The sequence below is a fragment of the Orcinus orca genome, chromosome 3, assembly GCF_937001465.1.
Source record: "Orcinus orca chromosome 3, mOrcOrc1.1, whole genome shotgun sequence".
NCBI classification, from domain to species: domain Eukaryota; kingdom Metazoa; phylum Chordata; class Mammalia; order Artiodactyla; family Delphinidae; genus Orcinus; species Orcinus orca.
This window is the reverse complement of record NC_064561.1, coordinates 7,652,160-7,666,966: the sequence shown is the minus strand read 5'-3', so window position 1 is coordinate 7,666,966 and position 14,807 is coordinate 7,652,160. Positions and strand designations below refer to the sequence as shown.

Here is a 14,807-nt window from a genome sequence, read left to right as displayed (position 1 = left end):
CAAAGATGGCAGGAACCCAGAACCAAGGGGGGAGGACTGGGTGGGAGCTGGGCGGGGCGGTTAAGTCCTCTCCCTCCCCGGATCTCCTGTCTCTGCCCATGGAATAGTTCTCATGGGGTAGCATAACCAGGACTCTGGGGGTTGGGGGCTGTGACCTCTGACCTCACCCATGACTTTGTCTCTCTGCCCCCTGCTCCCCACCTCCATCTCCTGGTACCTATCTCACCCTGCCTGGATCTGCCTTGGTGAGTGAACATGGAGCCACCCCCATCCTTCCCGCTGAAAAGTAGCCTACCTGGAGGGAGGGGGTCCTTCTTGGCAAACTTAGATCTGGGAGGGGAGGGGATGCACTGGAACAAGGGAACTAGAGCCTCTGTCCCAGAGCAAGAAACGGCCATGCCTTCCCTCAGTCACTCATGCATATGAGCACCTACTGTATACCCAGACCTATAGGCATTGAGGACCTAGTTATGAGCAATAGGGCCCCGGTTCTCATTTCATATTGAGATCCAGACTCTGAAGAACTGCATGGGTCATGAGGGAGAATCAGAAACTAGGGGTTTGTGTTAAATGAGAATAAAGATTTGTGGGAGGTAGGAGACAGGCTGGGGAAAAAGAGTGAGGGTGTGGGCAATTGGCAGTCATGTGGGTCCATGCCCCTGCCTGTGCCTGTGATGCGATGTTCTTAGGGTGTCCGGGGTCCTCCGCCCATGCCCACCTCTTCTGCACGTGGGGCCTGAGGACCCATGTGTCTCTGGCGTAGGGGGACCTCCAGCAGGGCCTCCTGGGCAACAGCAGCTTTCCCACAGCCCCAGCGTGTGTTCGGGACATATTTCCGCGTGGGCTTCTACGGTGCCCGCTTTGGTGACCTAGATGAACAGGAGTTCGTGTACAAGGAGCCATCCATCACGAAGCTGGCCGAGATCTCACACCGGCTGGAGGCACGTCCTGGCGGTGGGGGGGCGGGTGGACAGGGCACGGGGCTGCCCTGGGGCGGGGTGCCCTGGGACAGGGCACTGGGGCTGCAGCTGTGAGTCAGCCCCGTGTTTTCAGGAGTTCTACACGGAGAGATTTGGGGAGGACGTGGTCCAGATCATCAAAGATTCTAACCCTGTGGACAAGACCAAGCTGGACCCCCAGAAGGTGAGGACTCCTTACTATCCCCCCAGGGACCCCAAAATCCTATATTCAGGGAGACTCCGAGTACTGTAATCCTGCGGCCCCTCAAATCCTATGTCTCTGGGAAACTCCAAAGCTTATCTCCCTTGGGGACCCCACGTCCTATTCCTCATGGGATTCCCAAACATCCAAAGGAGATATAGGGAGACCTGGGAACCCCAGATCCAAAGCCCCCAGACCCAAGGAGGCCCAAATCCCCTTTCTCCAGGGATGGGGCCCCTGCGGGAGGCCAGCAAGCCCCAGGTGTGTGTATTGGGGCTGAGAGCCTCACCCCTGAGCCCCGTGCCCCAGGCCTACATCCAGATCACGTATGTGGAGCCGCATTTCGACACCTATGAGCTCAAGGACCGGGTGACCTACTTCGACCGCAACTACGGGCTGCGAACCTTCCTGTTCTGCACGCCCTTCACGCCGGACGGGCGCGCACACGGAGAGCTGCCTGAGCAGCACAAGCGCAAGACGCTGCTCAGCACAGATCACGCCTTCCCCTACATCAAGACACGAATCCGCGTGTGCCACCGGGAGGAGGTGGGCGGGGCCCAGGCCTGGGGGAGGCCCGGGGAGGGGAGGTACAGAGACCCCAAAACCAAGGGAGGCCAGGGACCCCCAAACTCCAGACCCTAATCTGCAGACTCAAACCCCTACTTCCAGACCTTGCTGACCCAAGGCTGGACGAGAACCAGACCAGAGTTATCAGAACCAGACAAAGGCAGCTGAACCTTGACCCCCACCCTGCCAGACCCAAGCAGGCAGGAGCCCCAGACCTGGTTCCTTACAGCCTCTTGTACCCCTGTCCACCCCCAGCTGGGGTCCAAGCTGCCGTGGGCTGGGTTGGGTCAGCACATCCTCAGGCCCCGACGTGTGCCTGCTTATCTCCACCCCGCAGACAGTGCTGACGCCAGTAGAGGTGGCCATTGAGGACATGCAGAAGAAGACCCGGGAGCTGGCCTTCGCCACCGAGCAGGACCCGCCTGATGCCAAAATGCTGCAGATGGTGCTGCAGGGCTCCGTGGGGCCCACTGTAAACCAGGCACGGTCGGTGGGGTATGCAGGCTGCCTGAGGCCCCCAGGGGCCGTGCAGACATCGTCACAAGCCCCTGTCACCCCACAGGGTCCACTGGAGGTGGCCCAGGTGTTTTTGGCCGAGATCCCGCAAGACCCTAAGCTCTTCAGGCATCACAACAAGCTGCGGCTCTGTTTCAAGGACTTCTGCAAGAAGTAGGCCTGACCACCCCCCCAGTCAGGGTCCCTCTAACCCCTGCATTATGGCTCTCTGCCTATCTGACTCCCCAGTACAGCCTGTCTGTAAACCTGAGCCCCCATTGTAGCCTCTCTGATTTCCATTAAGTCACATCCACCTGCTGGACCCGCATTATAGGCTCCTCTGCATGCCTGACCCCAGCTCGCAAACTCCCCACCTCTGGTCTTGCTTTGTCTTCTGAGTGTCAGCCCCTGAGCATCTCCTGCCATCTGGTCCTCCCTCAGGTGCGAGGATGCGCTGCGGAAGAACAAAGCCCTGATTGGGCCGGACCAGAAGGAGTACCACCGTGAGCTGGAGCGCAACTACTCCCGCCTGCGGGAGGCTCTGCAGCCTCTGCTCACCCAGCGCCTGCCTCAGCTGCTGGTGCCAAACACAGCCGGCTTCAGGTGCCTGACCCAGGCCTCCCACCCTAGAGAGGGAGAGAGGGGGCAGGCAAAGCCAGGCAGAGCGTGGGGGCCGTCATGCACGTGCACATCAACACGGGTGCTCAGGGCTTTGCACAGTCATGTGGCCTCTCAGACACGTACACATATTCAAGCTCAGGGCAACCGTTTCTGATCATTTCCCAGGTGTGTGACTGACTTCATTTTTCTGAGCTTCAGTTCCCACATCTGTAAAATGGGCGTGATTCACATCTCCAGTGGTGGATTCTAAGAGAGAATTTCTGATTCCATGGTCAGATCAGAACCAATGTAAAAGGAGCCAGGAAGACCATAGAAGACCTCCTTGGAGGAGGAGGGTGGAGGAAAAGGGGGAGGGGGAGGAGGCTGGGGAGCATTATGGAGTTGGGGGCCCTGTGGCCATGTTGATCCACTTCACTCCTCCCCCAGGAACTCCTTGAACAGAGCAAGTTTCCGGAAGGCTGACCTCTGAGCCCACAGGGCCTGAAGCCACACCCAGAGGAACCAGCACCCTGGACTCAGCTGTCTGTGCCTTCCTGACAGTCTCCCCCACTGCCCACTCAGCCATGGAGTGACCACATCACACATGGGTCTGGGCCCTCTGTCCCTCTGTTCCCGTCTGTGTGCACTGATGCCTCTTACCTTTTCTAATTTAAAATGGTTTTTATAAACAGCCTGTGTGGTGTGGTCCCTGGGAGCTGGGTCCCATGTGCACCCTCTACCTGCACACCCTGATTGTTGATGCATAGACACTGAGAACCAGTTGGGTGCCAGGGACACAGCAGTGACAACGGATGCAAATTTCTGCCCTTGTAGAGCTGACATTCTAGTGGGGAAGGCAACACACAAAGGACAATGTCACATGTGTGCAGGGGGAATAATAGTAACATTTATTAAACTCTCGTTAAGTGCCCAGCCCTGTATAATTGGCTCCCGCAAAGACACTGCCCCGTTTATGAGCCTTTCTGCCTGAGGGACCTATATTAGGCCCCTGCCTCATGGTTATAGAATCATCTTAACACCACTATCAGGCAGGCAGCATTCTTAGCCCCATTTTACAGATGGGGAAACTGAGGCAGCAAGTAAAGGCTTGGTGGAGTTAGGATTGGAGCCCAGGTCTGGCTGGCCATGGAACCCAGGCCTTAGCTACGGTCTGTGCAGCCTCGCGCTGACCCAGCCCTCCCTTCCCGCCCCGCGGTGGTCACGCCACCGTGTACCAGGCCTGTGCTGGGCGGCTTCCAGCCCTGAGCCGGCGGGGGGTGGGGTGACCTCCCGCAGATGCCGCCGCCGCCACCGCCCTCCCTCCAGGAGCTGGATCCCGGCCAGCCCCGCCCTCTCCCGCCCCCCGCAGCGGCCCAGCGGCAGCTGTCGGGGGGGAGGATAGCGGTGGTGGGACCCTGCCCCGAGGACAGGAAGAGGGGGCGAGGCCGGATACCCCAGGCGCGCACACACACCTGCCCGTCCAGGTGCGATCGTGTTTCCCCCCCATCCCCCTCAACAGTGGCTGGGCCGCTGGCGACTAGAGGGGCGGGGCCAGCCCGGGGGCGGGGCGGGGCGGAGCTACCGCCGAGGGCCGGGCGCTCGGGCGGCGGCGCGCTGAGGACGCACGGGCGGCGGGACGCTGGGACAGCGGCGGCCGGAGCGCGCGAGGCGAGTAGGACCCGGGCTGGGTCGGGGTTCGAGTCTGGTTCGGGGTTCGAGCGTGGTCCCCACCCCACCCACCCCACCCCTAACCCCGGGGCGCGATCTCGCCGGTCTCTACCAGCTGCTGCCTCCAACTCCATCATCTATGCCCAAACTTTCCGGACTTTGAGTGTCTTGGTCCCGCGCCTCTGCGCCGTCCTCATCTTTGACCCTGTCCCTGCTTCTCTCCCCCAACCCCATCCTCCATCCGTTCCTCCCTACCCCTTTGCCCCATCACTGCCTCCCCTCTGCCCCTCTCCCACGTCTCCATCCTCCTTTCTACCTCTGTCCCGCCTCCCCACTCCCCCACTCGGTCCTCCTTCGCCCTCCTCCGCGGCCGGGCCGGAGCCAGGCCCAGGCGGCGGGAAGGCGGCCGGGCGTCCGGCCGGGCTGGGCCTCGGCCTGGCGGCTGGGCCGGCGTGGGGAGCAGCAGCTGTTTGCCATTAGCTGGGGACCCCGCAGGCCCCGCCCCTACCCTGTACGGGGCGGGGTCCTCCTCGCCCCCGTCTTTGAGGCGGGGAGAGGAGCGGGAAGACCCCAGAGACGTCCAGGCTGGTCTGGGAGGGGGGCTTTAGGGAGACCCCGCCGGACATTCAGACCTGCCCGGGACCCCCCGCCCCTTCCCTGAGCCTCCCACCTGTCCCCTCTTGGAGTGTCCTGTCCCTTTCTCTCCATGTCTCTCTGTCCTATCCCGTGTCCTCCGCTTTCTCCAGGGGTCCTATAGAGGGAGAGGAGCCTCAGCCACAGACACCCACCACCATTACACTTTGCCCCACCATCTGCTTTCTCCACCTGGAGTCAGTCACCGGCCCACGTGGAAGACGGTCAGGTGGCTGGAGACCCTCAGACCTCAGTCTCTGCCTGGGAAATGGGCAGAGGAATGTGGCAAGGGGCTTAAGGGTGGCTTGGCTGGCAGTGGGGGAATCTACCAGGCTTAGGATTCAAATCCAGACCCAGCTAATTCCCCCTTCAGTGACCCTGGGCAAGTCACTGTGTATTTCTGTGTCCCCAAACACCGCATCTGTAAAACAGGGTGATAACTACCCACCTGGTAGGGTTGTCATGATGATCAAATGAGTTGCCGGGATGATGATTATAGTTATTACTGTTATTCGCCTCACACCCTCCACCTCCAGGGTTCCACACCGGGGACCGTTCCTGGTCCCTGCCTCCAGTCTCTCTCAGGTCCCCAGAAACTTTTTTTAAATTCACTTTTATTTTATCAGCTGTACAACGCATCATGCGGGATCTTAGTTCCCCAGAGATCGAACCCATGCTCCCTGCATTGGAAGTGCAGAGTCCTAGCCACTGGACCGCCAGCGAAGTCCCTGCAGAAAATATTTTTGATCACCTCCCTGCTGTGCATGGAATGGCCCTCCAGGCAGCTGGAAAACCAAATTTCCTACAATTGGGTGACTGTGTGTTCCAGGCATTGAAAGACAGAGAAGTGAGGACAGAGACGTGGAGAGACAGGGAGAGACAAGTGAAGAGAGACACAGAGAGACAGAGACTTGGAGAGACACAGAGAGACGTGGAGAGACGAAGCAAGACGCTAAGCAAGGAGGGTGTGAGACAGGAGAAGCTTGGCTGCCCCTGGAGCCCCGGCCCCGCCTTCATGCCCAGCAGGTGGCCCACCTGGCCCATCCTCCCAGGTACCCACTGCCCCAGCACCTGCAGCTTGCAAAGGGTCCTCTCTGGTGGTGGGATGGGCCGGGACCTCTGCAGCAGGGTGGCTAGGGGTCAGACAGCAGAAAGGACTGGCCAAACTCAGGTGGAGTGTTGGGGACAAAAGTGCCCTGGCCAGCCTCCAGGGCTGGGGGGGGCAGGTTAGTGAGAGGCCCTCCTTGTCCCTCCTCTTTGAAGCCTCCAGGCACCCCCTCTTACTTCCTCCTCCCACCCCCACGACTTCTCGGGCCTCCACCCGGCCTTCTATCCCCGCCGCGCTGCCCCCCGCGCCCCCCCCCCAGCCCTGAGCCGGACGCGTCCTTGGTCGGGGTGGTGGGGGGGTGGGGGCAGGAAGTTCTCGTGTAGCCCGGCAGCGAAACTGTTTATTTTTAGAGAAAATTGTTTCCATAAAGGGAAAAGGCTTTGCTCCTCGCTGCCTCCCCCCAACTTTCCCTACCGCCCCCCACCCGCACCGCCTGGCCTGACCCAGCTCTGTTTTGGGGTCCCCTACCCTGAGCTCTATTCCTCTTTGTGCCCTGTGTCTCTTGTCTCCTCGGATCCTTGCAGGAAGGCTGTCTCCCCACGAGTGCCCCAGCCCTCGGTCCACCTAAGCCCCCATCTGTCCCAGCAGCCAGCTCTTGCCTGGGCTAAGGGGAGGGGGCTCAGGAAAGGTGGGGCCTGTCAGGCTTAGGGCTCCTCCTGGGCCCGGGAGCCTTGTGGAGGCGGGGCTGTGGGAACAGCTGGAGCCTGTCCAGGGGCCGGACAGATGTGCGGGCAGACTGTGAGTTTTGGTTTCTTTGTTCCAGGCTCTGGGGGCTCCCCACCCCTTTCCACAGCCAGGCTGGGTGTGCACCTATGAAAGGGTCCCACGCCCAGGGGAAGGGGGAACTTGCGGGGAGGTGGAGGGGGCAGAGGGGAGAGGTGGCCACATCCCCTCCCCTCCCCCAGCAGATTCCCAACTGGGGGGGGGCTTCATCACACCCTCTCCCCAGGTAAGCCTCAGCCCGTGCTGCAGGTGGTCTGATTCACAGTCGCCCAAGTGACTCTTGAGGAGCGTCCGCAGGCAGGAGGATGGCCCAAGTCCTGCACGTGCCAGCCCCCTTCCCAGGTCAGGGGTCTCACGGGGAAGAGGGCCCTGCCCTGGGGTTGGAGGTGGGGGAGGGGAGACACGGCCTCGGGGAGGGGAGAGGGCCCTCCTTGAGGAGGCTGAGGGTAGGACGCAGCCCTGCCCTGAGGGCCTGAAGAGGGACAACTTGGCTCTCCCCTGGAGAGTGTGATGGGAGAGACTGGGTCTTCCAGGGAAGGAGGTTGGTCTGAGGGGGGAGACAGGGTCCTGTCTTGGTTGGGAGGTTGGAGGCACAGCCCTGCCCTGGGAGGGTCTGAGGGGGTGACAGGGCCTTGCCCTGGCCGGGGAAGGCTCGGAGACCGCAGACACAGCTGAGCAGTTGAGCACCCGGTGGCCTCCCATCCTTTGGGCAAATAAGCCTTGACCCTCCCAGGGGCATCAGTTTGCCCCGAGGAGGGGACCGCAGTGTTCAGAGGCACTGGCCTTTCCTCCCACCCCAGGGACCCCCGGCCCAGCCTCCCCGCCCACCTTCCCCTCCAAGGAGCCCGACCTGCCCTACTCCGTGGAGACGCCCTACGGCTACCGCCTGGACCTGGACTTTCTCAAGTACGTGGATGACATCGAGAAGGGCCACACTCTGCGGCGGGTGGCCGTGCAGCGCCGGCCCCGCCTCGGCTCCCTGCCCCGCGGCCCTGGCTCCTGGTGGACGTCCACCGAGTCTCTGTGCTCCAACGCCAGTGGGGACAGCCGGCACTCGGCCTACTCCTACTGCGGCCGAGGCTTCTACCCGCAGTACGGCGCCCTGGAGACCCGCGCTGGCTTCAACCCACGCGTGGAGCGCACGCTGCTGGATGCCCGTCGCCGCCTCGAGGACCAGGCGGCCGCCCCCACCGGCCTGGGCTCCCTGACCCCCAGCGTGGCTGGCTCGACAAGCTCACTGGTGGGCGTGGGACTGCCACCCCCGACGCCGCGGGGATCGGGACTGTCCACGCCGGTGCCGCCCAGTGCTGGGCACCTGGCCCACGTGCGGGAGCAGATGGCGGGGGCCCTGCGGAAGCTGCGGCAGCTGGAGGAGCAGGTGAAACTGATTCCCGTGCTCCAGGTGAAGCTGTCGGTGCTGCAGGAGGAGAAGCGGCAGCTCACAGTGCAGCTCAAGAGCCAGAAATTCCTAGGCCACCCGGCGGGAGCCCGGGGGCGCAGCGAGCTCTGCCTGGACCTCCCTGAGCCCCCCGAGGACCCGGCGGTGCTCGAGACCCGGAGCGTGGGCACCTGGGTCCGAGAGCGGGACTTAGGCATGCCCGATGGGGAGGCAGCCCTTGCCGCTAAGGTCGCCGTGCTGGAGACCCAGCTCAAGAAAGCGCTCCAGGAGCTGCAGGCAGCTCAGGCCCGGCAGGCCGACCTCCAGCCCCAGGCCTGGCCGCCACCAGACAGCCCAGTCCGTGTGGACACTGTCCGGGTGGTGGAGGGGCCGAGGGAGGTAGAGGTGGTGGCCAGCACAGCTGCGGGGGCCCCTGCACAGCGGGCCCAGAGTCTGGAGCCCTACGGGGCAGGGCTGCGGGCCCTGGCGACATCCGGCGGGGCCGAGAGCCCCCCTGTGTTCCGCAGCCAGGAGGTGGTAGAGACAGTGTTCCCAACACCCCCTGCATCCACCAGCAATGTCCACCTGGTAAAGAAGATCAGCATCACAGAGCGCAGCTGCGATGGGGCAGCAGGTGAGCCTTAGTGGGCGGGGGCAGATGGTGGAGGGTCCCTCCTTCTTCCTCTGAATGCTGGGGTCCAGCCCCAGCCCTGTCCTCCTACCAGCTCTCAGAGCCTCGGTCTCTTCATCTGTGAAAAGGGGACACTTATGCTGCTGACTCAGTACCTCTAGGTACCATGAAAAGAAATTGGGTGTCTGTTAAGCGTGTGTGCTCATGTCTAGCACATTGTAAATGTCTGGAAAACAGGAGGTATTTAGGGGAGGGTCCCCAAGGCTGTTGGTTGCTGGGCAAAAAATCGTCCCTGATTGGCAGAAACCAATCTCAGACTATGAAAAGGAAATGTGTTGTCTGTGTAACTTAGTGACGGACGGCTTCAGGCGTAGCTGGATCCAGGTACTCAGATATCCTCAGGAATCTCTAACTCCCTCTTTCTCTTCCTCTGTGAATCGTGGAGCCTTCTCTCTTAGGCAGACAAAGGTGGCTCCACCACTCCGGGCATCTGTCCTTGCAGCTCAGTGGAAAGGGAGCCCCTTAATCCAGATAGCACCAAGAAAAATCCCACGGGTGGCCCTCCTTGGCTGGCTTGGGTCATATGCCCATCACTGAGCTAATCACTGTGTATCTCACTGCCCAGGCCCAGATCCTGGGGGTAGAGGAGCCCCACACAAGTCCTGAGGGAGGAAGGGGCTGCTCCCTGGAGGAACTGCTGAGTCCTCATTCCAGGAAAGGGGATGTGGGATGTGCAGAATGGCAGCTGTCCCACCACCGCCCGTCCTGAGGCCCCTGGGAGGAGCTGCCAGAATGATTCATAATAACAGCTGTTCTTTATCGAATACCAGTTTGGTGCTGAGGGCTCTGATAAGTGTTTCACCTACAGAGGAGGTTAAGACGGTGGGCTGTGCAGCCAGGCAACCTGGGTTCAAATTTCACTTCTTACTGTGTGACCCTGAATGAGAAGCTCCACCTCCCTGGGCCTCAGCTTCCTTATCTGTGAAGTGGCATAATAATGACCCCCCACCTCTAAGACTCTTGTGAATTAGTGCATACAGTAAGTGCTTAGCCAGTGCTTGTTACTCCATCTACTAATGATTTTCAGGTCAATTTTTGTCATAGCTGGGGAAACTGAGGCCTGGGGAGAAGCTTCACTTGCCCTGTGTCACACAGCCAGGATCTAAGCCCAGGCCATTCTGAACCTACAGCAGAGCTCAAAGGTGGGGCCCAGATCCCCATCCCAGCCTTGAATGTCAGGTGGCCAGAGCCCATGGAGGGACCAGAGGGCACCAGCTGGGGGTCAGGGACCCAGCTGTGTTTTCTTACTTCCCCATGTTGTTCCTGGACAGCTCTGGACTCCACCCTTCTGCTCTGTCTATCCCAAACACCCAGCCCTGCGACCCTGGCCCCCAGCCAGAGGCCCCGCCCTGCCCAGCCTCGAGATCTCTTGAGAGGCAACCTCCATTCCAGACATGCCTCTCAGGGCAGCCACGGGGCCTTCTGCCTGCAGAACACACAGACCTAGCAATGTCCCCACCCTGTGCAAGCTACCGCCCCTGAGAAAGTTCTTCTTTGTGTCTCACTTAACTCCTTCTTGCTGCAGCCAGCCCTAATCTCTGCCTTGCTTGGGTGGAACTGGTGTGTGCTAATTCATTTCGATACCTTCTCATCCGGCAGACATTTATTGAGTGCCTGCTATGTGCCAGACTCTTCCAGGCACTGGGGACACAGCAGTGAACAAGACAGACAAAAGCCCCTGCGATAAACAAATAAGAGACCACCAAAAACACGTGAAGAAAAATAATTTCAGAGAACACTTTTGGAGCAAATAAAATGGGCACGGGGTGGGTGGTGGTTGGATGGGGTGGCGGCCTGTGTTCAAATTCTGGTTTCCTTGCCCCCTAGCTTTGTGCCCTTGAGCAAGCTGTTTAACCTCTCTGTGCCAAATTTGCAAATTGGGGGTCCTGACAACCTGATGTCACCAGATCAGTGTGATCTTAAGTGCATCAGTTGGTGTGAGTGTTCAGTATGGTACCAGGCGCTGGTAGGTTGCTCTCTGAACCAAGATGTGAAAGGAAAGAAGCAGCCGGGTGGCTGCTTGACAAGTGGTTTCTGTTTGTGTATTTGTTTTTCTATTTTTTGGCCACACCACAAGGCATGCGGGGATCTTAGTTCCCCAAGCAGGTATCAAACTCACGCCCCCTGCAGTGGAAACATGGCGTCTTAACCACTGGACCGCCAGGGAAGTCCTTGATGAGTGTTCGGACCATGTGTTCTTTTAGGTGGGTCAGCTCAATGGGTAGGTCAGGGAGGACTCCCTGGAGGAGGAGGCAGGAAGGAGCCCAGCCTCTCTGACATCTAGAATTTGCTTGCTGCAGCCAAGGGCAGGGAAGGTGAGAGGCAGCCTCCCCCTCAGGCTGGCAAAGGTGGGTGGGGCAGGCAGAGGCCTGGAGACCCCATAAAGTCTCATTCACCCTTCACCTTTCAAAGGCACCACAGAGAGATTAGTGGGAGAAGGGGTAGCCAGGCAGGTGCATCCGTGAGATCTCTCCAAGGCTTTGAAATTTCCTGTGCTCTTGTTTGAAACATAGTCCTATGAAAGCAATTCATATTGTTTGTGGAAGGTTTGGAAAGTACAGACGAATCTGGAACACAAAATATAAGCCCCATAAACCCACCACCACCCAGACACAGCTGCTGTCAACACTTTTGCTTCTTTCCTTCTGATTTTTATTTATTTATTTATTTATTTATTTTTGGCTGTGTTGGGTCTTCGTTTCTGTGTGTGGGCTTTCTCTAGTTGCTGCGAGCGGAGGCCACTCTTCATCGCGGCGCGCGGGCCTCTCGCTGTCGCGGCCTCTCTTGTTGTGGAGCACAGGTTCCAGACGCGCAGGCTCAGTAGTTGTGGCTCACGGGCCTAGTTGCTCCTCGGCATGTGGGATCTTCCCAGACCAGGGCTCGAACCCATGTCCCCCGCATTGGCAGGCAGATTCTCAACAACTGCGCCACCAGGGAAGCCCCCTTCTGATTTTTTTTAATGCAGAAAATAATATGTATTTTTCAAGTCTGGCAACATATAGCTGATGGAATTTGTTGTGTTGCTTTATTTTATATTTAAAAGCATTTAGGCAGCCCTTACAATGGGCCAGGGCATTATTTGATGCCCTTTTTGTATTTTAATTCATTTACACCCCCAGCAGCGCTATGAGGTGGGTAGTGTTTTTATCTCCATTTTACAGATAAGAAAACTGAGGCACTGGGAGGTAAAGGAATTTGCCCACAGTTTTCAAAGCCAGGATTTAAACTCTCTGATTTCTTTAATTTAACATTATCCCAGGGCCATTTCATCACATTGTTAAAAATTCTTGGGGGAATTCCCTGGCGGTCCAGTGGTTAGGACTCTATGCTTTCACTGCCAAGGGTGTGGGTTCAATCCCTGATCAGAGAACTAAGATCCCGAAAGCTGCAAGGCGCGGCCAAAAAAAATTCTTGGGACATGCTATTTATTTTTTAACAGCCGGGTGACTCTTTACTGTCAAAGATGCTATGCAAATGTCCTTCTATGGGAACCCTTGATCCCCCCACCCCCTTTTTTTCTGGACTCGCCAAGTGGCTTCCAGGGATCTGAGTTCCTGGACCAGGGATCGAACTTGGGCCCGCTGGACTGCGGAAGTCCTTGGAAGGGCATTTTTAAGGACCGTGATGTCTGTTACCAAATTGCTTTACACACACACACACACACACACACACACACACACCCTCCGTGTACAGGTTGGCCAAGTGATTTAATTTTTTTTTTTTTTTTTTTTTGGCGGTACGCAGGCCTCTCACTGTTGTGGCCTCTCCCGTTGCGGAAACCAGGGCACGAACCCGTGTCCCCTGCATCGATAGGCGGACTCTCAACCACTGCGCCACCAGGGAAGCCCCACATTTTTAATGTATACATTTTGATGAGTTTGGCTTCTCAGTTCTGCCTTTGTAGCACTTAAGCAGGTTTAGCCAATGCATAAATGAAAGAGCATGGCTGTGTACCAATAAAACTTAACGTGTGGACACTGAAATTTCAATTTCCTATAATTTTCACGTGTCCCAAAGAGAATCCTTCTTTTGATGTTTTTCCCAACCATTTAAAAATGTAAAAACCGTTTCCGTGGGCCGTGATTCAGCAACCGCTGCTCAGTCATACACCTCCACCCCCACTGTAATATCCTTCCTTGCCACCCATCTTCCAGAAGCTTATTTAGATATTTGAGTGTTCTTGAAAACTATGCCCTATGCTTGTTTAATTTCCTAAAATGGTATTGCGCTTTAGGGAAAAAAAATCTCATTCTGTTTCTTATTTTTTCCTCTCTACACACTATTTTGGAACTCTCCACCCTGATGTTTATAAATCTGGTTTGTCACTTTTAATGACTGCGTAGATTTCTGCCCTAGGTATGTGCTACACTTTCTTATCTGATCCCGCCCCCCCCCCTTGGTGGGCCCCCTGGGTTACTTCCAGCTCCTGGCCGCTTTGAACAGTATGGCGCCATCCTCACATGTCCCCTCTGGTGGGCCTGCTGGGTCACAGGGAATGTACAACTTCACTCCAGATTTCGTCTTATCCTCTTCGGAAAAGGTCTCCCTGTCCACGTTCCCAGCGGCCATGCTTGGGCCTGAAGTGCCCACTTCCCTACATCTGCACTAACGTACAGTTTTACCTGTCTTTCTAATTTTTTGCCCATTTGACACCGGTGCAAGGTGGTATCTGCTTGTTTTTTTTCGTTTTTGTATTTTTTTTTTTAATTGGGGTATAGTTGTTTTACGATGATGTGTTCGTTTCATATCTCCTTGTTTTAATTTGCATTCCTTTGATTTCTGGTGAGGTTGAGCATCACCATATAAGTTTAACAAGAATCCTTGGTGAGTTGCTTAGTTTTAGCCTTTGTCCATTTTTCTTTGGGCAAGTTTGAGATGTTCCTGGCATATTTCAGAATAGAGGTTGGCAAACTACAGCCTGCAGGGCCAAATCCAGCCCACTGCCTGTTTTTATATAGCCCATGAGCTAAGAATGGTTTTTATGTTTTTAAATGGTTGAACAATGTGAAAAGAAGAATAACATTGTGTGATATGAGCAAAATTATATGAAATTCTAACTTATTAGAATACAGCCACGCCCACTCATTTATGTACTGTTTAGGGCTGCTTTTGTACTATTTGCAGCAGACCTTATGGCCCGCATAGCCCAACATATTTACTATCTGGCCCTTTACAGAAAAATCTTGTTGACTCCTATTCTAGAAAGTAATCCCTTGCCTGTTTTTGGCATTATGACTATCTTCCCACAGCCTGTATTCTTCTGTAGATTAACTTTGTCTAAGAGTTTTTTTTTTTTTTAACCAAATAGAAATCTTCATGTTGATGTAGTTAAACCCATCGTATTTTTCTTTTTTAAATTTTTGATATTTTCTGCTTTATTGAGATATAATTGACATATAACATTATATCAGTTTAAAGTATACAAATTAATGATTGGATATATGTACATACTGCAAAATGATTACCACAATAGGTTTAATTAACATCCATCACCTCACAGAGTTACAGGTTTTTTTCCTTGTGATGAGAAGTTTTAAGATCTCTCTTAGCAACTTTCAAATATACATCAGAGATATTGCGGGTTCGGTTCTAGACCCCCTGCAGTAAAGCAAGTCACACAATTTTTTGGTTTCCGAGTGCATATGAAAGTTATGTTTACACTGTAGTGTAGTCTATTAAGTGTGTGGTAGAATTATGTCTAAAAAATAATGTACATACCTTAATTAAAAAATACTTCATTGCTAAAAAATACTAACCATCATCTGAGCCTTCAGCGAGTCATA

General features: G+C 56.2%; 2 protein-coding genes across 23 annotated transcripts in view; both read left to right on the top strand.

The window, feature by feature from the left end:
- Nucleotides 1-3,514, top strand: part of DOCK6 (dedicator of cytokinesis 6) — a 43,144-nt gene extending 39,630 nt beyond the window's left edge. For 14 of the 20 annotated variants that reach the window (XM_049707149.1, XM_033401134.2, XM_004277382.3 and 11 more), the window contains 7 exons: nt 816-941; nt 1,054-1,143; nt 1,471-1,707; nt 2,066-2,209; nt 2,291-2,397; nt 2,665-2,826; nt 3,271-3,514. In XM_049707149.1, coding sequence (XP_049563106.1) covers nt 816-941; nt 1,054-1,143; nt 1,471-1,707; nt 2,066-2,209; nt 2,291-2,397; nt 2,665-2,826; nt 3,271-3,313 — 909 coding nt within the window. In that variant the 3' untranslated portion in view covers nt 3,314-3,514. Of the gene's footprint in view, nt 1-775; nt 942-1,053; nt 1,144-1,387; nt 1,708-2,065; nt 2,210-2,290; nt 2,398-2,664; nt 2,827-3,270 lie in introns of those variants that run through there. The other 6 variants (XM_033401145.2, XR_004475496.2, XR_004475495.2 and 3 more) reach the window with 6 other exon arrangements.
- Nucleotides 3,515-4,523: 1,009 nt separating this feature from the next.
- The window catches only part of KANK2 (KN motif and ankyrin repeat domains 2), a 24,106-nt gene continuing 13,822 nt past the window's right edge, over nt 4,524-14,807 (top strand). For 2 of the 3 annotated variants that reach the window (XM_004277381.4, XM_012535786.3), the window contains exons 1-3: nt 4,524-6,176; nt 7,182-7,297; nt 7,756-8,967. In XM_004277381.4, the coding sequence (XP_004277429.1) occupies nt 7,261-7,297; nt 7,756-8,967 (1,249 nt within the window). In that variant the 5' untranslated portion in view covers nt 4,524-6,176; nt 7,182-7,260. Of the gene's footprint in view, nt 6,177-6,756; nt 6,971-7,181; nt 7,298-7,755; nt 8,968-14,807 lie in introns of all 3 variants that reach the window. The other variant, XM_033401161.2, reaches the window with a different exon arrangement.